The 25,467-nt window shown below is 38.9% G+C and overlaps 1 protein-coding gene across 6 annotated transcripts in view; it reads right to left on the bottom strand.

Annotated features, from left to right (window-relative positions):
* Positions 1-25,467, bottom strand: part of LOC130090764 (probable E3 ubiquitin-protein ligase HERC1) — an 85,915-nt gene that overhangs the window by 55,155 nt on the left and 5,293 nt on the right. For 5 of the 6 annotated variants that reach the window (XM_056258301.1, XM_056258296.1, XM_056258300.1 and 2 more), the window contains exons 2-28: positions 23,928-24,894; positions 22,532-22,627; positions 22,202-22,387; positions 20,533-20,844; positions 18,014-18,110; positions 17,571-17,714; positions 16,095-16,222; positions 15,839-15,983; positions 14,937-15,108; positions 14,427-14,561; positions 12,719-12,884; positions 11,396-11,521; positions 10,964-11,185; positions 9,858-10,010; positions 8,782-8,914; positions 8,402-8,593; positions 7,988-8,200; positions 7,705-7,878; positions 5,957-6,068; positions 5,442-5,568; positions 4,354-4,525; positions 2,722-3,010; positions 2,549-2,627; positions 2,383-2,431; positions 1,009-1,247; positions 670-867; positions 200-320 (exon numbers count right to left, since the gene is read on the bottom strand). In XM_056258301.1, coding sequence (XP_056114276.1) covers positions 200-320; positions 670-867; positions 1,009-1,247; positions 2,383-2,431; positions 2,549-2,627; positions 2,722-3,010; positions 4,354-4,525; positions 5,442-5,568; positions 5,957-6,068; positions 7,705-7,878; positions 7,988-8,200; positions 8,402-8,593; positions 8,782-8,914; positions 9,858-10,010; positions 10,964-11,185; positions 11,396-11,521; positions 12,719-12,884; positions 14,427-14,561; positions 14,937-15,108; positions 15,839-15,983; positions 16,095-16,222; positions 17,571-17,714; positions 18,014-18,110; positions 20,533-20,844; positions 22,202-22,387; positions 22,532-22,627; positions 23,928-24,860 — 5,113 coding nt within the window. In that variant the 5' untranslated portion in view covers positions 24,861-24,894. The remainder of the gene's footprint in view (positions 1-199; positions 321-669; positions 868-1,008; positions 1,248-2,382; positions 2,432-2,548; positions 2,628-2,721; positions 3,011-4,353; positions 4,526-5,441; positions 5,569-5,956; positions 6,069-7,704; positions 7,879-7,987; positions 8,201-8,401; positions 8,594-8,781; positions 8,915-9,857; positions 10,011-10,963; positions 11,186-11,395; positions 11,522-12,718; positions 12,885-14,426; positions 14,562-14,936; positions 15,109-15,838; positions 15,984-16,094; positions 16,223-17,570; positions 17,715-18,013; positions 18,111-20,532; positions 20,845-22,201; positions 22,388-22,531; positions 22,628-23,927; positions 24,895-25,467) is intronic. The other variant, XM_056258298.1, reaches the window with a different exon arrangement.

Raw genomic sequence — 25,467 nt, 5'->3', positions numbered from 1 at the left:
TTATTTTGTTATTGAAAGAAAAGTGTGCAGCACATTTTTTAATATTCATTTAAACACCGCTTTCAGCAGTGGGGGCCGTGTCGGACGTTCGATAACAGTATATATCTGCTCACACATATCGAACTTCGTTTTACCCCTAACCGGAGAACGAAAATGAACTTTGCGCGAGTATATCAGGGCCTTAAGAAGCATTACCCACCTGCTTGCTCTCTCTCTAGCGCCACCTTCTGCCTAAGCACACGCACCAGCTGCTGATAGAGCGTGTGAGCTGCAGACTGTAACTCCCTCTGAACACTGATAGGGGCCGACTGAGTCCCAGCCTACACACAAAAACACAAACAAAGTCATCTAGACACCTGCAATCATATTTTAATATCCGTTTAAGATCACAGTGACTGTGCACCTAATGTAAGATGTTTGTGATATAAGTGCTTATGTCTTTGCTTGCAAACAAAAGACCATTTACCCCAAAAAATGTGTGGGAGCTATTTTTTAAACCATCTTAAAAACCAGTCAGGTCACAAAATGATTTTTTGTTTTTATTCAAACAAATGATCACCTCTATAAATGTTCATTCATATTTCTTGCATTCATTCAATAAAATTAAAAATAAGTATGATCTAAAAATGAATGTGCATTTAGGCTGATGTCATTAACAGCATGTCTTACGGTATAATGGTGAATCTTGCTGTTAGGAGTCACTAGACTGCCGGTGATCGGGGCTCCCAGGCCAAAGCAGCCAGAGAGGAACTGCAGCTGCACTGACTGCAGGAGGCCTGGGAAACGTGGCGGCGCTAGCGAGCTGACACTCTTTTCTTCCATCTCTGACAGGAAGGAGGAAATCTGACACAAGGCCTCCAAACGCACCTGGACGGAGGGTATGAAAACAACTGTAGTGTCTACATCTTTATTACTGTGTGAGAATATTACATAACTGTTAATACATGTATTTCTTCTGAACTTTAGCCAGTTATTGAACATAAAAATGATCTGCCATGGCTTTCCCACCTGAGCTCTTTGGTGTTGCTGTGCCATGGCTACAGTGATGGCTTTGGGGTCCGCCTGTGTACCTCCATCTTTGTCCATTAGAGAAGAGGTCCGGAGGAGGCTCCCACACAGGAAATGGAAGACCTGGCTCAGGATGGTAGTGCCACCTCCGCCCGGGCACAGCATGGTTGTGGGACTGATGCACTGCCGCAGTCGTTCCCAGGCGTCTTTCATGATGCCCAAAGAACAGAGCGGAAGGCCTATGCAAGGAGCACGACTGATTAGCTCAGAGGTGTGATATTTAAGATATTTAACTCAAATGTATGACTCCAGTATGAAAGGAGAGAGAGAGATGTAATGTGAGATATCAGACATGTGAGAGATTGAACATGTAAAATCAGATTAGATGTGTGAGAGCAGATTTGTGACATTCTTCTGAATTCTTCAGAAATCAGATCAAACGTGAGATCAGGAAAGCGAGAGGGAGAGATCAGAAAGGTGAAAATTAAAATGGGAGAAATCAGATATGAGAGATTATTCTTTTTAAGAGATCAATTATGTGGAATATGAGTATGGTGACTCAGATCAGACATGTAAGATGTAAGATATGTGAGATCAGACATGAGAAAACAGAAATGAGAGATTATTTATGTGAGATGAAACACATGATATATTAAAAATGAGAGATAAGATGTAGATTAGACAGGTGCATATGAAATTTGACAAATCAGATATTAAAAGATCAGGCATTTAAGAGATCAATTATGTGAAATATGTGAGATCAGACATGTAAGATATGCGAGATCAGATGTGAGACATTAGAAATATGAAAATATGTGAGATGAGACACGTGAGAAATTAGAAATGAGAGAAGACAGGTGAGATCAGTTATATTAGATGAGACATGAGAAATTAGAAACATGAGATCAGATATCAGACATGTGAAAAATCTGATATGTCAATGGTCTGACATGCGATATCAGATAGGTAAAAGATCAGGCATGCAACGAATGTACTATGTGTGAGATCACATATGTAAGGCAGATGTGAGAAATCATACATGTGAGATCAGATATGTTAGAGATCAGTTATATTGGATCAGACATAAGATGAAAAATTTGAAATTAGAAATGCGAGATCAGATGTCAAAAATCTGACGTGATATCAGACAGAAGAAACAAATGCACTGTGTGTGAGATCAGATATGCAAGATGTAAAATATCAGACATATGAAATCATACATGCGAGATCAGATGTTAGATGAAACATGATATAAGACAAGAAATTAGAAACACATAAATACGTGAGATCGGACATGTTAAAAATCAAATCTGCAACAGATCCAATATTTGTGAGATCAGATACATAACTTAATATGCTACTATATACACTCACCCATTTTATTCTTGAATGACCCTGATGAGCTTTTAGACTGATCTAGTATCTTTAAAAGAGACGAAACAGACCACAGATGAAAAAACAAACAAACAAACAAAAAGACCCATACAAGATATCAATTCATCAATATTAAACTAGGGGGAAACATGGGATGTAGAAATACCTCTCTCTCACTGAATCTTCTCTCAGAGGAGGACTGTAACTCCATCTTTGTTCCTAACGCCTCATAGTAGGGTGGAGATCTGTGAAGTGAGAGATATTTATCACTTAAAGTAAATGTACTGTATCCCACCAGCATGTGCAAGCAAATGTTCTGTAATTGTACACAAAGCAGACCTTGCCAAACTGCTCTCAGTGGGCGTCACAATCTCCTCCTGCCAAGCAGCTCGGACCCCCAGCAGAAGGAAGAGGCATCGGGAGACCAGCAAGTGGCACGCGGCCGGGAAGGACAGGCCCTGGTCACTGGTGCTGTGGTGGTCCCAGGGCCGCTGGGGAGGCTCCCTGTCTGGCGTTCCCGGGCTCTCGGTGCTGCTGGGTAACGTGCTAGTGCCAGACGACTCGTACACAGTCTCGTTCTGTTGGAGCTGCATGGCCTCACGGGTGGCCAGGAAACACTGCAGCACCTCTGCAGGGAACATGCAAACAGTTTGCAATTACACAATACAACACCAGAGTAAGTATTTTAGTCAAATAATGCCACATATCAATCACAACCATGACCATACACTGCAAAAAATGATAGGCTTTGGATTACAGGTAATAATGCTGTAAATTATGTTCAGTTTCTTGCACATGGCGATCGTTTGGCTTCATAAGACCTCAGTGTATCGTCAGGAGCCACAGGTATTAACTCTTTCCCGCGCCAGCATATTTTTTTTCTAAGTTGCCATATTTTGTTATTGTATAAATATCTGAACATGCAATAAATCAAAAGAAAGAACAGACCCTCTGCTTTTCTAGCTTAATGCATTCTTTTTTTTTATATCAACACTTGAATGTGGGTAAGTTTCATAAAACAGCAACATTTTGAGCAAAAAGCTGAGAAAAAATAGTTTTTGTCAAAGGCTACATCCCGATCGGATTCAGAACGATGATCAAAACATAGATGGAGTAGATTGAGTCCATCAATATCCCCAAAGCTTCACAGTCCTATAGCTCGTCCTGGATCGACATTTCATTCAGTAACATTAGGCTTAGTTTTGATTTATATGCTGTTTAATGTTGATGATCGCGTTATTTTACATATGCATATGATATCGCTTGTTTCTTCATCACATGTGTTTTGATCAGGAGATTCAGTACTCTTTCAGAAGAGGTGTCATCACGCCCCCTACCGCATATAAACATTTATACCGAAATTTCCGTCAATGGTGGGGAAAGAGTTAATTTAGTTTTGATTCAGTACTAGTAGGAATTTAGTACTGAAGAAAAAAAAGACACCTACATCTTGGATGGCCTGAGGGTGAGTAAATGAACATCAAATTTTCATTTTTGGGTGAACTATCCCTTTAATTCAATGTGTTACTGGCTGTTTGTTTGCAAGTTTACTAGCAATTATTGAGTGAAAATTGTTTCAAAGTAAATCCTGTGACAATTTGTTTCAGTGTAATGACAACCAACACAACCTTAAATGTTAAATATAAAATGAAAGAAACAAAAGAAAATAGGTCTCAAGATGTGGAGAACTAAGTGAACTAAAACCCATGCAAATATCCTGTGAATGTCCCCCTAGTCATTACAGTCAATACTTACTCTTCTTCACTTGTATAAAAAAAAGAACACTATATATTATTATTATTACTAAATTGGTTTTAGGCATTTAATCCCAAAACAATGGCCAAAAAAAGTAGGAGTGCACCAGAACACTGAGATTGTAGAACAGGCCTTTTCCTGAGACAAAGAAGCTTTGGTATACTGTACGGTCGAACAGAAGCACAGAGGGAAGAGCACAGAAAGCAGCGAGTTTACCCGGCAGGTACATACTGCTGATGCTGGGCGTCTCCTCCTCTAGGGGTTCTTCCTGGTTGTGTTCAGCTGCATGGGGCGTCTGGCTGCTGGGATCCGTGTCTCTTCCCGTCTGCTCTCCTGAGCTCCCTGCCTCCTGCCTCTCCTCACTGGGGCTCTGAGAGCCCAATGAAGTCTGGAAAGGACGAAACACAAGGAGGAACAGTGATGATATTGGTTAATGTTATTTTGTTCCTGGTTGCATGAATTTGTTTTAGAGGTAGGGAAAATTCTTATTACATTACAAGTTTGTGGCAAAAAAATGTTTCTAAAGAATAAGTGCATTAAATACAAATATTAAAGACAAATATATACACTAATGTTCAAAAGATTTTTTAATGTTTTTGAAAGAAATCACTTATGCTCAACCAAGACTGCATTTATTTGATTAAAATATGTTAAAACAGTAATATTCTGAAATATTATTACCATTTAAAATAACTGTTTTCTATTGTAATATATTTTGAAATGCAATGTTTTTCCTGTCATGAAAAGGTGAATATTCAGCATCATTACTCCAGTCTTCAGTGTCACATGATCCTTCAGAAATCATTATAATATGCTGATTTGCTGCTCAAGAAACATTTCTTATTATCAATGTTGAAAAGAGTTGAGCTGCTTAATATTTTTGTGGAAACTGCAATAGAATTCTGCAATTCTTTGATACATAGAAAGTTCAAAAGAACAGCATTTAATTAAAATAATATTATATTATAAATGTCTTTACTGATAATTGTAATCAATTTAATGTTTCCTTGCTAATGAGATCATTTCTTTTAAAAAAAAGGGATGTCTGGGATTTAAGATATAAATTAAATTGGGAAATAAATTGGATATGTATATAAGACATGTTATAACAAAAAATGAAGAAGAAATATTTATAATTTTGCACTATTTCTAAGTCAATAATGAAATATAATTTGTGACATTAATCATGTGATATTTCATAATTTATGTTAATTTTAACAGAAACATTTAAACCTGAGACATGTAAACCCTATTATACTATATTTATTTAAATGAAATGTGATTGGTTTTTTAATGTGTTTTACCTGTTTGGTGGCTGTTGTTGTTTGGACGCTGCTTGTGTTTCCTATGCTCTCTTTATAGGACAGCAGAGTGCTGCGGATTTTATACACCACTTGATATATTTCAGTCAGCACCTCACAGGGCTCATATCTGCAGTCAAACACACACACACACATTGATGGACTGTTTAAATGATTGGTTCATCCCTGCTGTTGTCCAAACACTGAGGAAGGTTTATCTGGATTCATAACTGTCAATTCATATTTACCAAACTCTCACTCTCACAAATGAGTCATTATGGCTAAGGCATTTATCATGTGAGATTTCACACAGCACGGAAAGAGACATGGACTGACACTTTAATATTCACATATAGAGCCATTCTTTAAATAGAGCATATATTCATTAAATCTGGGTCAACTAATTACAGAGTTCATTACACTATAGCATAAGTCATAAGTGAGACGTGGGGAGGTAAAGGTGTAAAAAAGAGATCTAGGTAAAGAGAGAGATAGGGCGAGGTGTGGATCTCACTCACTTATCCTGCCAGTAGGCTTCATGAAGGCCAGCGTGTTTGAGCAGAGCAGCCAAACTACAGCGACACGCCATCTCTAACAGAGAGTCTCCCACTGATCCACTACTGTCCCAGTCTATAGAAAAACACACGTCAAGGTCAATATTTAGACATGCACATGATGACAGAGCTTATTTGTAATCTGATTAAACCTGACTCTAATTGGTCAATTGCAGCATTCTGCAGTCAAAATTTTGTTAAAGGGGTCATATAATGCCATTTTTGTACAAGCTAATATGATTCTTTAGAGTCTAAATTAAAACTTTGTAATATACTTTAATTAAAAATTCTCATTAGTATTGTAAGAAAACACTTATTTTACCTGGTCAAAAACAGCTCTGTTTTCAGCACGCCGTTTCAGTGCATATGACTTTAAATGATCATGAGCTTTGCTGACTCCGCCTCTCTGTTCTGTGTACACCGTTTGTAACACAATACCATAACGCGTTGTTCATTATAAACGTGGGATTGTGAATTATATTGAGAACGTCGTACATAGAAAACATGCCGTAATGTACCCTGAGTGTAAACCTTAGACGCATTCATTGTGAAGCGTGCAGCTAGCGATTTGCAAAGATTAATATAAATATTAAAGATTAATAAAACGATACACTCACTTCAGTTATTTTGGAGGTTCAGCAGGAACACGAATAGTTGGTACTTCTTAGCAAAACCAGCTTTATACTGACCCTCCTCGTTTATAAGCAGTCTGGTGTGTGAAATGATTCGCGCAAATATGAAAGCATTGACGTTGCTCGTGGGGAATATTCCCTTCGAAAACAAACTCAGCCACTGCGTCTTCAGCGGTTCGGATTTAGGAACATTAAAATGACTGCTGTGTTCGTTATTACACCCAAGAACAGAACACCACAATCGCTTAGACGCCATTCTGCTCATAGACAGTGCTCCAGCATATCAACAATGACCGCGCCGGTCCGGTCCGCGCCACGCAGACTATGATTGACAGCTCGCTCCCTCATGAGCGAGGGCGGGTCTGTGTTGAAACTCCTGTGCTGACTCCTGTCAATCAACAATCGTGGGAGGGGCGTCCGTTTTATTGACGTCACAAAAACGAACGGCTCAATTTGAGGCAGGGGAAAACATATAAGGAGATTAAAACAAAAACACTGGATGGATTTTTATCATTATATGATGTTTGTGTACAGGCACTGCCAACACACATTTCAGTACAATCAACTTGTAAAAGTGCATGTGCCATTATATGACCCCTTTAAGACCACTGAACAATGTACTAAATAGACTGATTTCAAACCTTTTATGCAAGGTTTGTTTCTCTCCTGTTACTTTACAGTGTCTTTCTGCTCACATAATAAAATACTATAAATGTTGAATAAAAAGAAACAGTAAATAATTGTAATAAATATTTACATTTTTATTTTGTTTAATAAAAGGAAACATTTACATTTATAAATTTATTTTTATAAATATAATTATTTCAAATAGTATTTAAAGCACCATAGCGTATTCATATTTGAATATGGTAATCATTGAGTACCATGGTATACAGACAAACAAATACTGGCTCAAACAGGTCAGACAAAATAACAATGGCTCAAGCTTGTTAGATCAAACAGGGCAAATACCACAAGTGGCGCAGAAACGTAAAAAAAAAAGCAGTAAATGTATATCTTGCAATGTTTTTTACCTTCTTTTCATATTCTATAAACCTTAAAAAATCCTGCCCCTCTTACCTCGATTCGCTGCAAACTCCTTCATTTTCCTCCAGAGGGCGCTGGCTGGTTCTCGCGGGGAGCCGAGGGCGAGCTCCACTAGCGTTGTGTTCTCTTCTGACAGGCACAACTCAGCTATTCTCACATCCCCACAACCCACGAACACAGCCTCAGTCAGCCAACCCATTGCCCAGTCTACAGGAAAATAGATGAGTATTTATTTATTTATTTATCTATATTCATGCCTGTGTCTATGCCTTACAATACAAACAAGGCCTGCTGCCCCCTGGTGGTAGGTCATTACCCAGCTGCTCAAAGTCAATCTCCAGTCCGTTTCTCAAAAGTGGGTTACAAAGCCAGAACTCTGCCGTCTTCTCCTGGATGGAAGGGGGTTGGCCCTGCAACATACCTCCCAGGCAACGCCCAATGGCAAGAGCTACAGACCTCTCCAGGTCAAGAAGCCACGCCCAGTCATCTGATTCTGGTGGCAGGATTGGCTCAGATGTTTCTGATGCTTCTGTAACAAGAAGGAAGGGTGTGTAATTAGCAGTAATGTGCTCATCTCAGTAAATTTCTTCACAGTGTATCACTGTGATGATCTGTCATCATTCTTTTCTTTTCATACATTCTTTTTGAATCGTTTGAATGCCAAACAATTCATTAAGGTATCTGAAATGTTTTCAGAGAAAAACAGAAATTCTGAATTCTGGTGCTTTACCCTGTGAGGTTCCTTCCAGCTCCATGTTCTCCAGGTGTGAAGTATTGGGCAAGTAACAGTTGAGCTCGTTGAGATGTTCAAGCAGAGTGAGCAGGTGAGGGAGGAGGGGTTTGACAACAGCCAATGGCAGCAGGAGCAGAGAGTACATCACCTGACACAGCAGACTGCCAGCCACCGAACCAAACAGCACAGCTACAGAGAAACAGACAAACAACTCAATACACCGGCGATGGATGGATGGACGGACGGACGCTCAGTAAACCCCTGTTAAAAAAAAACATGGTTTGTTTTCCCCCCCTGCCGTACCGAACCGTAATTTGTGTGTACCGTTACACCCCTGATGGATGGATGGTTAGTAGGCATGTAATGTGTGTTCTTACTGTGTAGTTTCTTGATGACGTGTTTGTCCAGTGTGCTCTCCTCTAGCAGAATGGTGGATCTCCTGAAGGTCTCGGCTGCGTATGGCAGCAGCAGGCACAGGTGCTTATGTAGCAGCACTACGCTGCTGTCATCCTACATAACACACAAGCAAAACAAACATTTTTTATCTTATTATGCAGGCTGCCTCCAATTCTGGGTTCTGGAACAAGAAATAAAGGTGACATATCATGAAAATCGGACTTTTCCCGTGTTTAAGTGCTATAATTGGGTCGCCGGTGCATCTACCAACCCAGAAAACATTAAAAAAAAGTGACAACACAACTTTGTTTTGGTAAGCCTTTCTCTCCAAGCATGTCAAAAAAAAAAGCCGATTAGATTTCGCTCCCTTTCTGACAATAAGGGGATCTTATTATAAAATTACCGCCCCTTAATCTGCACGTTTCCACCCACGGACCCCAAAATTTGGTTTCGCAAGCGACAACAGCGTAACCAGTTCTAACGCAATGGCAAAAGTTTGAGCAAAGCATGCAAACTATTCTGTCGTCGCTCCACAGACGAGGACAGAACACTATTTAGAGTCCCAGACTCAGATGAGACAGGAGAGCAGTGGATTCATTTTATTTTCAACGGAAATAACTCCACAACAACTACATAAATGTATCCACTAACCATTTAGAAACGACCAGGTGAAGTCTAAAAGTTGCAACCTCTTCCTGAGTCTCCCTGTAAGGCTCCACTCCGCTACTGGTTATTTCTGAGATTTTGAATGAGTGAGATTATTCGCGTGTTTTGTTTTTGTATCCGAAGCTCGTGTAAAGGATCAGCCGTCTTCTGAAAGTGGGCGGGGAGCAGAAGCTCATTTGCATTTAAAGGGACACACACAAAAACGGTGCGTTTTTGCTCACACCAAAAAAGGGGCAACTTTGACCAGCTATAATAAATGATCTGAGGGGCATTTTGAGTTGAAATTTCAACTCAATTTCTTAAAGCTACAATCCGTAACCACTGCAACTGGCAGCCTGAGGGAGGGAGGTATCATATGGATCAGGTTTTAACAGTAAATGTGTTGTTGTACCTCAGTGCCAGTGTGGATGTAGCAGTGGGCCAGCAGGTGTCTGTGAAGGGCTGACAGCAGGTGGTGGAAGTGTGATGGAGCCTCCGTCTGTTTCTGGGACTGACTGGACCGCTGTTTATCACTGTTCTTCTCCAGTTCACCAAACGCACGCTCCTGTGTGTACAACAGAGTTAATGGAAAGGAGAACATGTTATGATTTGTGTTTTGATTGCTAAAAGTTTCCTCCTAATTATATTAAACCAAAATTCTTAATTTCATATATATCCCAAAACACCTGAATTGATTGTGCATTTACTACACAGGTGTTAAAGGCAGCCAGAGAGGAGTGTAAATGAATAAAATTAAATTATTATTATTATTATAATACACTACTGCTCAAAAGTTTTATTCAGCTAGGATGCATTAAATCGATTAAAAGTGACAGTGAAACCATTTATGATGTCACAAAAGTTTTCTATTTCCAATAAATGTTCTTTTGAACTTTCATTTCATCAAAGAATCCTAAAAATCATATCACCGTTTTCACAATAATATTAAGCAGCATTTTTAACATTGATAATAAGAAAAAAGTTTCTTGAGCACTAAATTAGAATATTAGAATGATTTCTGAAGCATCATGTGACACTGAAGAGTGGAGTAATGATGCTGAAAATCAGCTTTGCATCACAGGAATACATTACATATTAAAATATATCAAAATAGAAAACAGTCATTTTAAATGGTAATAATATTTCACAATATTACTGTTTTCACTGTTTTTTTTTTAATCTCAAATAAATGCAGTCTTGGTGAGCAACTTCTTTCAAAAACTTCTTTTAAAATCCTACCGACTCTTAATTATAAATTATTATATTAAATATATATTATCATTTATATTTTTCTCTAAATTGTTCTAATGTCAGTTTTTAAAGCATATTTCCTCTCCTAAACCAGTACAGGAAAAACTTAAAATCATGAAGTCCATTTCCAAAATGTCTTTGGGAAAGAGAGAGTGTCGCAAATGAATATGTTACTTAATGCTTTTTTTTTATTCTTTGAATTGAATTAAAATGAAACCATGGCTTGGAAATAGAAAGAATCTTTTGTGTCGGTCAATCTGGACTGACCGTATAGAACCCGATGCTGAGCAGCAAGGTCTTCAGGAGGACCTCGGCCAGGTGAAGGTGGTCTGGAGCTTCTGAACTTGAGCTAACACTTCCTGTGGGGCGGTCAGGGGTGGCCGGCAGTGCCAGACCTGCACTCAGCTCCCCAGGCGAGCTGTATCCCAGCAGGGACGCCACATGACTCTGTTCCTGCAGGCTGTTCAGCACCATATCCAACTGTAGGCGCTGTAGAACAGGAAACAGTAATATCACTGAATAATTAGCATACATTTACTACAATACTTACATGATACGGTAAAAACAATGCGCAATGGAATGCCAGGAGTTGAGAGACATAGTTTTAACTTGAGTTATGTTGATTTGAGGGCTTTTCTCAGAAAATGTAGATATATGCGCGTAACAGCCGAAACTTTGATAGTGTTTGTGTATGAGTACCTGTCCTTTAGACAGGCTTTCCCAGCTCTCCGGGCCCTGAGGTAACAGAGAGTGCAGCAGCTCCGTTCTCTCCCTGAGAGGAGGCAGCAACAGAGACGCTCCGATGGACAGCGTGCTCATTACAGCCTAAACACACACACAAACAACAATTAATTACCACGGTGAAGGGAATGACTCATATACTGGCATTCTGACAGACGACTCAGTCGAAGCGGTTACACTGAACTCTTGAAGGTTGTGAAAAGTCGTGTCCCCTGCAAACTCCCCCGAAGAGAAAACAGAGCCACCGATTCCATCATCTTAGTGTTTTTAACATGTGGGCAGAAGTCCAGCAGCATATGTGAGCATTCTGATTGGCTGAAGTTGTTTACTGTTGTGTAAGCCAGAAAATATAGCTTGTACTCTTGGGAGTGTGTGTTTAAAAAAAAAAACATGAACATAAAATATGTCTTTTGAGATTTGGCATTTAAAAAAATTCTAGATGAAAACAACCAGATTTTAATATAATCCACATAAAAAATTAAGTTTACTTGAAGCAGATAAGTTTGTTTAAAAGTATAATAATTTGAAAATATATCATTTAATATGTGTAGTAAAAGAGTCAGAGTAGATTTTACAATGACTACAACTTCCATTTCTATTAGTATTTTAGCACCAATTTCCACAGATGATAAAGTTTTGTTCTCTTGATCGCAAGGTATGGAAATGCTCTTTATTCACAATCTTTCTATCATGCATAAATGTGGATGAAAACATTGCTACTGTCAACTAACATATGCCAAATATATTTTTCCAAGGAGCACAATAAATTACACAAAAACACTTTCTGTGAGCTTTATTAATTTCTTGTAATATGACTTTAAGGTACAAATTACAACCGCACAATACTGTTCAAAAGTTTGGGGCCGGTATATCTTTTAATGTTTTAATTCTCTATTTAAAGTCTCTTTTACTCACTAAGGCTGCAATTATTTGATTAAAAATACAACAAAAGTAATATTGTGAAATATTAAAATTTCAAATAACCCTTTCCCATTTTAAAATACATATTAATATAATAATATTTCTGTGATGGCACATCGGAATGTGGGATTCTTTGATGAATAGAAAGGTCAAAGAAACTGCAGTTATTTGAAATTGTAATTTATAAATGTCTTTACAGCCACTTTTGATCAGTTTAATGTTTCCTTGCTGAATAAAAGTGTTCATTTCTTTAAAAATCCCAAACTTTTGAACGGTAGTCTTCCTCAAATGGATTACATGAATATATGTGAATTATAAATATAAATGTATGCAAATAAAGCTCAGTGTTTGATGGCAGACCTGTTGTATGGAGTCGGGTACATTAGAGTCAATGAGTCTGAAGAGCAGGTTCCTGAGGGGCCGACCCTGAGCACCAAGCACTGTGGCCCCTGTTCCCCCTGCGTGGGCCAGCGACAGGTGGATGGACAACAGTTTCATACACAACAACACAAACTGGTGATGTTCCCTGGGGAAGAAACCGAGAGGGAGAGAGTGACAAGTTTAAAGATGAGAAGTCTAAAGTGACCTTTACCGAGTGCCAGGCCATATGCTGCTCTGACCCCATCCCTGTGGGTATGAAGATGGTTATGGGCTTGTGCCAGTTACCCCTGTGGCTGTGTGTGTGTTTCAGCAGCTGACGTTGACACAGATAAACCAGATTTCTTGCTTGCCCATGCAAAACTCTCTGTCACAATGCTAAGATGTGTTAGGTGGATGCTAAGGCGTTGCTATGTAGTGACCCAAGGGAAAAATCTAAAATACATGCAGAAACTAAGAGGCTAGAATTAAAGCTTTCATATGTATCAGAATGAGCAATAGTAACCATGATGCTTGCCTTTGCAAGCACCACTAAAACAAATAAAGATGCCTAAAGTAGCATATAAAGTGTTAGGGTATTCTGGGAGCTTCCACATAATGGGATCATTAAGACATGATTTGACACACTCTCTCTCTCTTTCTTTAGAGATACTGCTGCAGAAATAAATGTTCTGACCTCAAGGTCAACATAAATCACTTACCATCTTGTTGTGGCCTCAGCAGGGAAATATCAGCGATATTATATAATCTGTATGACAGCTCTTATGTAATCTTAAAGCTTGCAGTCTACAGCTGTGGGCTACTGACATCTGACATTACAAATGTCCATGCATCAGATTGGCATGGTTTAAACATCCATCCATCAATCCATATCAGGGTTATTATTATTATAACTGAAACCATTAAAAAAAAATTACTTGAAATAAAATAAACGTTAACTGAAATAAAATATTTTAAAAAAGGTCATTTTGTATGTACCAAAAAAACTAAAACTGAAAAAATACAAGAAAACTAAACTGAAATTTAACTGAAATAAAATGAAAATGGAAAAAAAAACATTAAATCTAATTTAAACTATGAATAAAAACTGTAATAGTATCTCAATGATACTAAAATAACACTGATCCATATATCTTCATTCATTTTGTATAGTATAAAAGGCACTTTTAAACATTTAAACATAAAATGAAAATATAAAAATTCAACAAACTAAAAATATTTAAAAATAAATAATTAAAAAAGTAAAATCAATTAATTAAAAATGTTACAATTATTGTTAAAACAACTGATTAATAAATAAATACATTTAAATAAATAAAATATATATATATATTTGTAGAATTTTTTTTATATTTTTAATAATATTAATTTCCACAAATAAATCAGATGTGAATTTAAGCGTCCAAGCTTCCAAGCGTTCCTTGTCAAATGACAGGTGTCTCACAGGTCACCCGCCACTGTGCAAAAAGACCCCTGGATGGTAGCTGGTTATAATTTCACACCATGCATCTATCTACAAGATTTGTTGCATATTTTATGTTTCTAAAACAGCAATATCTGACATTCCGTGCCTCTATATACATTATACTGTCCATATTATTGTTTAATCGTTAGTGGATCAAATCACAATTCATAGCACATCATTTGTAAATCTAAGTGGTTTGGTGCTGGTCCAAGTGTGTTTATTTACCTCTTAGAGGGGAAAGGTGCAGGAGGTGTGTCTCCACTGATACTATCGCAGTAACGCTCCAGGAAACTGCGCAGGTACGTAAATGTGCTCTCCTCAAGATCCACACAAAACGGCCTGTGCCAAGCCACCAGCTGCCTGCCACACACACAAGACACAGATAATTCACATTCAGTCATGCCAGGAAAACAATGTTACGTGAACATATTTGAATAATGGAAAATGCAAATGCGATTGCATTAATGCATTAGTGGTGAAACTCACTCCAGATGGAGCGATACGGTTTTTGATTTGCATGACGAATATGAGAATGTTGTCGTTTCCTGTGGGCTTAAACTCATTTCAGGACAAAATGCTTTTGGTTTGGGTTTAGATGAGGAAGTGAGGGCTTTTTATTTCCATTATCCACAGACAATGAGGGGCATAAATAATGAAATACTGTACATGCATTGTGGAAGCTCCTTCATATCACTCATCACAACAATTGAAATAGGTCTTTGTCTCTCTCCTCACCTGTCTGTAGGAACTGCTGTCCAGGCCAGGCTGTGGGATGTGCCTGCAGTGATCTGCTGTATTGAAACCCCTTCAAGACCAATCACCTTCTTGGGTTTGGTGACTGGCGTTGAGGTGTGGCCCTGCCCACACTGGCCCATGGCATTGTTGCCCCAAGCAAACACTTCGTTTTCTGTAACAAAAAACAATAAAATTGCATAAGCATTTTCATGAAGAAATAAAATGAATGCGGCATGAATCTGAGAATTTAATTTAAGTGAATAACGACTTAGTTTTGGTCTTTTCCTCACATAGGTATCAGGGTTTCAAAAGATTTAGAATGTAGTGCATAAGTTGTATGGACTTTTATAAGTCGTGAAAGCATTATTTGCCATTTATTGTGTTTATATTGAAAAGAGTAACTAGTACGGCTCTTCAAAACCCTCTTTTTGTGTCCCACAAAAAATTGTTTTCTGTAATTAAAATAAAGCTAAAATAAATTAAAATACAAATATTAGATAAAACTAAAATGAAAATAAGTTAAAGCTATATAGAAATTGCTAAAAATATAATTAAAACTACACATAAAAAAATATTAAAACAAACTAAAAAAAATATATATATATATACAGTAAAGTTCATTCAAAATATTTATAAATATAATAGTATAAAATAAAAATAATTATAATAAAATATCATTGATCTACAAATAATTTCCATAAAATAAATTACTCATTAAATCATTCAATTATAAAAACTGTTAACAACACATAAAACTCTGTAGACTAACTTTAGAAAAAAAAAAATTGTCTAATAATATTGCAGACAGCAAAATTTGCCTATTGGAGCACAGAAATGACATATTTCAGGTTTTTTAATCTTATTTAATCCTATTTTTTCATTTGTTTCTCCATATCTCTCACCGTGAGACAGAGCGAGACAGTGGCTGTCTCCGCAGGAAATGTCGATGACTTTAGTGATGCTGAGTTCCTCTATCAACCGAGGTCTGAGCGAGGTGGTCTCAGACGAGCCGCAGCCGAGACACGAGCCGCAGCCCCACGCAAACACCTGCATCGCACACACAGGAGAGCATAGAGACACAAGAATTTATAAGGGTGGATATAACGGTGCATGTTTACTTAGTTCGAGTCTGTGGGATAAATGAGAGGTTGTATATACCTGGCCAGCAGATGTCAAAGCCAGTGATGACTGGCTCCCAGCACACACTTTTCTGATAATAAAGCCATGCAGGGATTCTATCACTTTAGGCCTGTATACACGGTTTGTCTCCCCATGTCCCAGTTTACCTGTAACACAAACACACCATTCACACACACACACACACACACACACACACACACACACACACACACACACACACACACACACACACACACACACACACACACACACACACACACACAAAGAATTCCCTCAGACATGGACAGCAGTAATTTAAGGTGTGTCATATTCAGAGGCCGTGCGAGTACTTGCATCAACAACTCTCTCTCCATTTCGCCTTTATTTCAAACATGTTTAAGCTTGTCTGTGGATATTATGTCTGATAGTGCTGCACTGCAGAATTTTTCTTGCTCTACTTATGAAAAGCAAGCGTCACTATGTCCTACTCACTCAGCAGGGCAGAAGACAGAAGAATGTGTTTGTGCACATTGATTTTGATTCAGAATGTTACCTGAACAACTGCTGTAAACTGTGTATAGCTGTTAAAATTGTTGTGGCAAATAAAACTTGAGTCAAATATTCCCTCTTTGCATGCCATTCAATTCAAATTGTTCAATTCATGTGGGGGGAAAAGAACATAACAATCTATTATCACAGATATTTCTTGGGTGAACAGGAGCAATTGAATTTTGAAATAAGAGACCAACTGATAATGCTTATTTATGGATGGATGGATTAGTTACTAAATTAACTAAATAATTAATATTTTGAATAAATTTTTATATATATATATATATATATATATATATATATATGTTAAGATAAACATGTTACGTTGCCTGTGAAGACCTAAGTATTTGTTGAATATCAGTGTGAATATCTGTTTAAATAAATAAATAAATAAAAAGAAAGAAATAGGATTTAAAAAATGGTTGAATACCGGTCTCTCTTTATTTGAAATCCCAGGCAAAACTTTATTAAAATAAAATTACTTCAGTCTTCATGAAGATTTGAGGATTTTCAATCACCAAATAGCAAATTGACTTACTAAGAGAGTCTGTACACGTTACTAACAGCCTTGAAAAACGCGCTGAGCTAAAGGATGACTATCTTACATTTGTCTGGTAATGTCTCTACGAATTCACTTCAGCGAGATGACGGAAAATGTTCATGAGAAATTAAAATATGACTGATTTTGGTGCAAAATGTGGAACAATTTAAATGCTACAGAAGCATATAATATGGCCACTTCATCCACCTTATTTATAACTTAAATGTGTATGGCTTTCACTGTCATTTGCTTACAGTTATTTTAGCTGTACAAAACAGCTCATTATGCTGCTTGATATTGCAAACTGCCATTTATTATATTATTTTAATGTACTTACATAATTATAAACCTAATCAGAAGTCTCGCACATTCACAGAAAAGAAAAACACTTATTGCAAAATAAAGTGGATATGAAATATTACCATTGTCCCCTCCTCCAAAGGACCAGACGATTCGGCCATCTTGAGCCACAGCGATGGTGTGAGAGCTGCCACAGGCCACTTGCCCGACCCCACTGATGTCCTTGACCAGAGTGGGCACGTTACGACTGTGACTGTCGCTGTGACCTACATGACAGACAGACAGAGTAAAAATAAGACAGAGACAGACAGGCAGAACTTCTGACACAACAGCCTGACTCAGTCTTGTCGACTGCCTGACTAATTATTTCTCTGTGGATTAAAAAAACAACAACCTCTGTGCACTGCAGTCTTTCAAACCATTAAAACCACCTCACAGAAATCAATAGTGAATTGTATTTCACTGACAACACTACATCTGAGAACATATACTCAGGTCTCAAGTGTGTGTGTGTGTGTGTGTGTGTTCAGTAATGTTGAGGGTCTGTAAGAGGAGAGTGATGTACCGAGTCGACCAAAGTCGCCTTCCCCCCAGGTGTACAGCTCTCCGTCATTAGTCACCGCAGCACTGTGTCTGTATCCAGCAGACACACACACCACCACCTGCAATACACATACAGGAAACACACACACTTTTACAAATGCAGTGATAACACAAACTAGTTTCTTACATTTTCTGAAGAAATATTAGTGTTGGCCAGGGTGTTCTGGAATGTTTAGGCATTTATATGCAGTTTCAGGTCATGTGGTAGCTATGGAATTGTAAGCAGTTACCAGAGTATTCGGGGAGTTGCTTACTCGCCCAAGTCAAAAGAGCCCAGGGAAATACTCTGGATAAGACACGATTGGAAAAGAAGCTACATTCTGCATGTAGAAAACATTATAGAATACTAGAATACTAACAATACTAGAAAGGCTGCTTGTCGGAAAATGGAGCGCAAATGGCGCCGTACTGGTCAGAGTGTCTACTACCAAGAGTGGAAGGATCTTCTGGGGGGTTATCATGCTCTTATGGAGACTGAAAGATCCTCTTTTTTCTCGCAGATTATTGTAAATAATCAAAATAATCCAAGACAATTGTTCCAAACCATAAACAGATTGCTTCAAGTTAATCCTGTTAGCACTTTACCTGTTTCTCAGCAGCTCTGTGATTCTTTTCTACAGTTTTTTAATTCGAAGATTGTCAGTGTTCGCAAAGACATTTCTGTTAACTCTGACTGTGCCACCTCACTCCTTTGTTCATCTGGGTTCACTGGTGTTTATTTCACCCATTTCTCACTGCTTGATTCTGAGGCTCTCACAAGGGAGGTTTCTAGCATGAAATCAACCACTTGCTTGCTGGATCCAATTCCAACGAATTTATTTAAATCATGCTTCCCGGTGTGGTGCCCTATTATCCTTGGCATTATAAATGAGTCATTGGAAACTGGGGTCGTTCCAGCAGTACTAAAGACTGCTGCTGTTACGCCTGTACCAAAGAAAGATAATGTTTCTATGGATGATTTGAACAACTTCCGTCCCATCTCTAACCTTCCCTGTTTGGCAAAAATACTTGAGCGTGTTGTTGCCTCTCAACTCTGTAATCATCTTACAACTAATAACCTTTTTGAACCCCTTCAGTCAGGTTTTCGTAAATTACACAGCACCGAAACGGCATTGGTCAAAGTTACCAATGACTTGTTGATGGCCTCTGATTCTGGAGCTACCTCACTTCTCATTCTCCTTGATCTTCGAGCTGCTTTCGATACTGTGGATTATGGTCTATTACTTACCCGTCTTGAAAGTGTCTTTGGTGTGTCCGGGACAGTGTTAAACTGGTTTAAATCCTATTTTACTGACCGTTCCCATTTTATTTCCATGCGTGGCTTTAGGTCTGACACTTGTTCAGTGCTCACTGGTGTTCCTCAGGGATCAGTTCTGGGCCCTCTACTATTCAACATTTATCTGTCTCCACTTGGGCATCTGCTGCGATCGCTGGGTCTCCATTATCACTTTTATGCTGACGATACCCAAATCTACATCCATTCTAAATCTGGTGAAGATATTGATGCTTGTTATCTTTCTGGCTGTATCTCTGAGATAAAAACATGGTTGAACAATAACTTTCTTTGCCTGAACAGTGGGAAAACTGAGGTTATGCTTATAGGTTCCCGTCATCAAATTCGCAAAGCGGCTCCACTGTCCCTGTCTGTTGATGGCTCTGTTTTAGAGACCCAAAGTAAGATGAGGAATCTTGGTGTAATTTTTGACACTGGCCTCACTTTTGATTTTTTTTGTTCATAGCACGGTTAAGGCATCCTTTTTTCATCTCAGAAATATAGCCAGACTACGCCCAATGCTAAACTTGTCTGTCGCTGAAAAGTTGATTAATTCATTTGTGTTCTCACAGCTGGATTATTGTAATGCTGTTTTAGCTGGAGTTTCTAAAACCACTATTAACAAATTACAATATGTTCAGAACTCTGCCGCCCGAATCCTGACGGGAACCGGGAAATTTGACCATATTACTCCAGTTTTGAAGTCCCTACACTGGCTCCCGGTCAGGTTCCGTGTTGATTTTAAGATCATGATGCTGACATACAAGGCTTTACACGGCTTAGCTCCGCAATATTTATCTGGCTTATTAACTGCTTATACTCCTAATCGCAGACTGCGTTCCTCACAGTGTAATTTATTAACTGTTCCACAAACACATCTAAAATCTATGGGTGACAGGGCTTTTTCTGTTTATGCTCCTAGACTTTGGAACTTTCTCCCTCCTGAACTAAGGGAAGCACAAACTCTTGGCATTTTCAAAGCTCTTCTTAAGACACATTTTTTTAAACTTGCATTTGACTGCTGATGTCCCTTCGTGATCGCTTTACAGCTATTTTTATTATTAATGTTGCTGTTTTTGTTTTTATTAATTTGATTTGTTGTCTTTCCAGGTGGATTGTGATTTTATGTACAGCGCTTTGAGAAGCTGCTTTTAAAGGCCCTCTATAAAATAAAGCTTATTATTATTATTATTATTATTTCCTCTCACCTTCCCTAAAAGAGGGCCCTGTATAATCTTAGGGTATTTCTGCGTGGCGCTGTTCCCGTGGCCCAGTTTGCCGTAATCTCCGTCTCCCCAGCTGAACACCTCTCCCTCTGCCGTGACGGCCAGCGTGTGTCCGTCTGATCCCTTGGACGATGACACCTTCCTCATGGTGCGAGGCGGTTCCAGAACCAGCTTCTTAGGCATAGACTGGTTATTAGAGTCTCCCAATCCCAGACGCCCATAACTACCCTTCCCACAAGCCTTCACTGCACCATCAGCGGATACAGAGAATGTGCAGTACTGGCCAGCCTCAATCTGCAGGTGGAAAAAGAAGAGCCGAGTGAATTTAATTAACTGTGATCGAGGATGTCTAAACTGTATTAGTGAAAGGCACAGTTGATTAAGACGCGGCTGCTGTTTTCTAAATTGTATTTCTCAGTAATAATGAAAAGACATGTCTGTATTAAAAACCAGAGGCTGTTGGGCCTGAATGCTACTCCAGATTAGATAACAAAACTTTCCACAACACATATTCTGTTAGAGAGGAAACTAAAAAATTTAGATCGGTACAGATGGTTTGCTATTATTTATAATATGTGATCCTGGATCACAAAACCAGTCACATTACCAGATCTCTCTCATAAAATTTTTCTTCGATGTTGCACTGGTATATTTGTGGCAGTGGCATATTTGCGAGTCAAAATTATCGATTTTTCTTTTATGCAAAAAATCATTAGGATATGAAGTAAAGATCATGTTCCATGAAGATATTTTGTCAATTTCCTACCGTAAATATATAAAACATTTATTTTTGTGAGTGAATGCAGCACAATCACGAACATAAATGGACAACTTTAAAAGGCGATTTTCTCAATGTTTCGATTTTTTTGCACCCTCCGATTCCAAATTTGCAAATAGTTGTATCTCGGCCAAAGCTTTTTTATTCTGCTTTCAGATGATGTATAGATCTCAATTTAAAAAAAATGATCCATGTGACTGGTTTTGTGGTCCAGGTTCACATATAGTAAATAAGCCTGACTGCATTATAAACATATACTGTAAAAAAAAAAAACTATCACTTCTTGTTGCCTCTAAAAGTTGTAATTAAAAACTTATATATATATAAGTTAATATAATAATATAATATATATATAAAATAAAAAAAAGGATGCTCTTTAAAAAATATATAATTTTACAAAAACAAAAAGACAGTCATTGGCCCCATATGATGCATTTCTTGTCGTGCAACTAATAATTTGATTTACACCGTCTAACTTTTTTCTGTCACACTGAAAAGAGGAACCAAAGTGCTCAGTTCCTATCTACATGAACAGTTTAATATTTCTTATAAACAGATTACCAAGCTAACATTTCAATAGCATATCTGCTTTCCATAAAATCTGACAAAAAATGCTTATAAAGCTCATATTAGACTGCAAACCTGTCAATCTAATATAAATGAGCTAACAGCCCAGACAGTGCCTTTACCAACAAAACAATGGGCTCTTTTAATTAAAAGCTCTTTTGTACAGCCGTCAAATTGAGAGTTTTACTTCGAGTGGTCTTTCTCTTCCTTTCTCATGCTGTCTCTGTTGGAACTAATGTTAGCTTCATGACAGCTTCCAGTTATTTGGGTTTTCATCACACTTGAGTAACATAAACCCACACACACCATTTGTGCATCGCTGAAGCCCTGAGCCAGTTTGGGCTGTAAAATCTTCTCCAGCGTTCCCTCGGCGAGCTGATGGCTGCTGTTGCTACCCCACACGTACACCATGACGGCGTCGTTCTCCGAGCCGGAGGACGAGGAAGAGCCCGTGTTACATGAGCACAAGCAGTTAGAGGCCAGGGTGCAGATCTACAACACACACACACAGATTAAAGATTTATTTATGAGAGTAAAAACTCTTAGAGGCCATAGTCTCTCCAACTTGGCATGAGAAATCTTAACGCCCTATATAACAGTCTGTGAACACTTATAGATTTATTCGCACAAACACACCTCTTCAAAAAGGCAAAGAGCCACATGCGAGAGGCTACAGAGTCCGTCAGCATCTTTCTTCAGCACCTGAGTATTGACGGATTCACCACGAAAAGCCTGTAAGAACAAACAACAAATTAAATGCTACAGTAGATCGTTCAAAAAATACTGTAGAACCAAAAAAAACTGATAACATACATATATATTATCTCTGACTAAATAAAATGCTGCCTTATTGTTCGAAGTCACAATGAAACGGAAGTAGTGACAGATCTTTTCTTCCATATTATGACATGCATCAGAGAGAAATAAAAATGGGCGAGGACTTCTATTAATTGGCTATTGATTGAATGGAGGCTGAATGCGAGCTTGCAGTCGATAGCAAGAAACGGGTGGTTAAAGCGGAATAAATGTTTGGAAGTACAACATATATCACCAAAGAGAAGTCTGTCACTTCACAGGAAGATCAAATTAACACAATGTATTTATGTTTTCAAATTTTGCATTCAGATGATCAATTATAGGATTTGAAGGCTAGAGGAAACCGCATTAGCAACCCATGTTCCACTTCTAGCAACCCACTTCTGTAATTGATTAAAATAAAATATGAATTGAGAAAACAATATGTAGAGTAGGACTTCTGAGGCAAAAAGTGGCCTAAATACTAAGGTTTGCTCAAACGCAACATCTAAATCATGAATTGGCTATTAGTTAGTGTTATCCAGTGGCCAAGCAAGCAACAGTGGCCTAGGTGACATTATCATGAAAAGAAAATAGTTTCATTATATTTTGACTGAAGATTACAAAGATGGTCTCAAGTCTCGATACTGGCACCAATGTGCTTAACCAGCTAGATTTTCACAGAGCAAATCAACTTTGAACTCTGGAGTAGGGGAATCTATAAACAAACAGTTGCTTCAATATGGGGAACACGTTCTGCTGAACTTGAAGCACAAAAGCCTTGAAGTAGACATATTTCCCATTAATTAAGACATGAATAAATAAGAGCATGGCAGGTCTGGTGTGGCTCAGGCGGCTTTCAGTGCTGGGAAGTCGGCCAAGAGCTCCCAGTCAAATGAAAGCCACAATCTTATTTAGAGCAAGGAAAAGCGTTTGAGCCATTTCTTCCCTCCATGAGAGGAATACAGAATAATGGTATCCTACTGTATGGTGCTAATGTATTAGAAGTACAGTAACAATTAGCAACAATGATTTTGTTTAAGTGCCGAGGGAGGGATGAACAAATGGAGGAAGGTGTTAGCCAAGCCTCAGTTCTGTAACTCTATACTCTCTCTGCATGCAAAAGAGGCACAGCTTTCTATATACTAGTGCCCATTACCCATTAGTATTTCTGTATATTACTTCACTTATGCTATTAGCATGACCGCTAGGTCAACCGCATGGTGTAGGAACACACCGTGTGCTGGCGCATTTGTTGCAGTGTTTGATGGATCAGCTCGTAGCCCACTCCAACTGTTTCAGAGGTGGTGGAAGAAGCAGAGGCGGCCAACGCCACCTCCACCCACTCCAGAAGGAAGCGCAAGGACCCTCTTTGTAAGGCTAGCGAGAGAAGGAGCTCCAGGGCTAGCCTGCGGCCCGCCCGATCCGCCCCGGACCCGCTGACAGCCGTCTTCTTCAGGAAGTCTCCAACTTGCGCAAGACAGTCAAGCCCCACTGTTGGGATCTTGTTCTCGTTGGCCAAGGAAAGAGGAGGCAGGGCGGCCAGGACTGAAGACGCAGTGGCCAACACCTCATTGCACAAAGCGACATCTGGTGGGTTCTCAAGACGCCCCCGCTGCCAACTCTGCCTCAGTAGAGCAAAAAGGAGACTCAACCCAGTCCGGACACCCATTTCGATAAGAACGTCCGTGCCCGACTTTGAACGGGAACTGCCTGTTGGCCAAGGCTCAGACACTGACTCCAGAGCGCCCCCTTCTGCACTGGAGGATGAGGGCTGTGGGGGGAGCGGCGCTCGGAATCGGTCATGATACTTGCTATGGAGGGCGTAGAACACCCTCTGGAGGATCACCAGCCTGTGGTGGAGGGATAGGGCAAAGGGGGTCCTTGCCAGCATGCGGTGGGCCAGGCATCGTTGACTGTGTAGCAGCGCGGATAGATATTCCTCCTTCTCCTCCTCAGCACTGGATTCATACTGGAAGTCAGGCAAGCGTGGACCCATTAGGTCCTGCACTGGCTGGGCCAAGCCCACAACCTCCTTGTTGTAGAGCAGTTTTGCATAGAGAGCAGCCGCTCCGCGCCGTGTGGCTGTCTGAACGCTGTCCTCCGCTGCCCAGGAGCTGTTCAGGTGCTCCTGCCACTTGAGCATCACGTGTGTCTGAGAAGGCACCATCACTGTACATTATTCACACACAAGAGGCACATAGCTGGAAAAGAGAAAGAAAGAACAAAAGTAAGAGACATTTAAAAAAAAGTGTATAACAAAGAGTTTTAATTAGGATTGTGTATCGAGAACCGGTTCCAAATTTCCAAGAACCGGGGATTTGATAAGACACAAAAATTTCTAATAAATTCTAAGGCCTAATAGATTTGAATAAATTCTAATACATATTCAAATGAATAAATCTAAATAAATAATCTAATCAGAGTTTGTCTGAACTAGCATTTCCATTCATAATGGAAACCAGGACATAACAGTAACAGTGTAGGCATTTGGGGGGGATCTCACCCATAATATTCAGATTATTAGCCAACCAATATGTGTATTACAATGGTTGCTTTCTAAATTATTATATTTGGCCTCCCACAATCTAGAACATGTGGTTATATCCTTGTCAGAAACGGACTACAAACGCTCTTCCCCAAAAAAAGATGTGCATGTTTTTCCTCTAGAGCCTTTCTGAAGGAAATTTCTTGACAGACTGCACTTGTTTTCCTGTCGGGATGTAAGAAATGTACGAGAGAACATATGTAGAAGGGAATCGAGGTCATTTTCCTGA

This window comes from Rhinichthys klamathensis, unplaced genomic scaffold (assembly GCF_029890125.1).
Source record: "Rhinichthys klamathensis goyatoka isolate OS25496 unplaced genomic scaffold, OSU_Roscu_1.1 h1tg000150l_1, whole genome shotgun sequence".
NCBI classification, from domain to species: Eukaryota; Metazoa; Chordata; class Actinopteri; order Cypriniformes; family Leuciscidae; genus Rhinichthys; species Rhinichthys klamathensis.
Note: the sequence above shows the minus strand (reverse complement) of the source record. Positions and strands in the feature narration are given on the sequence as shown.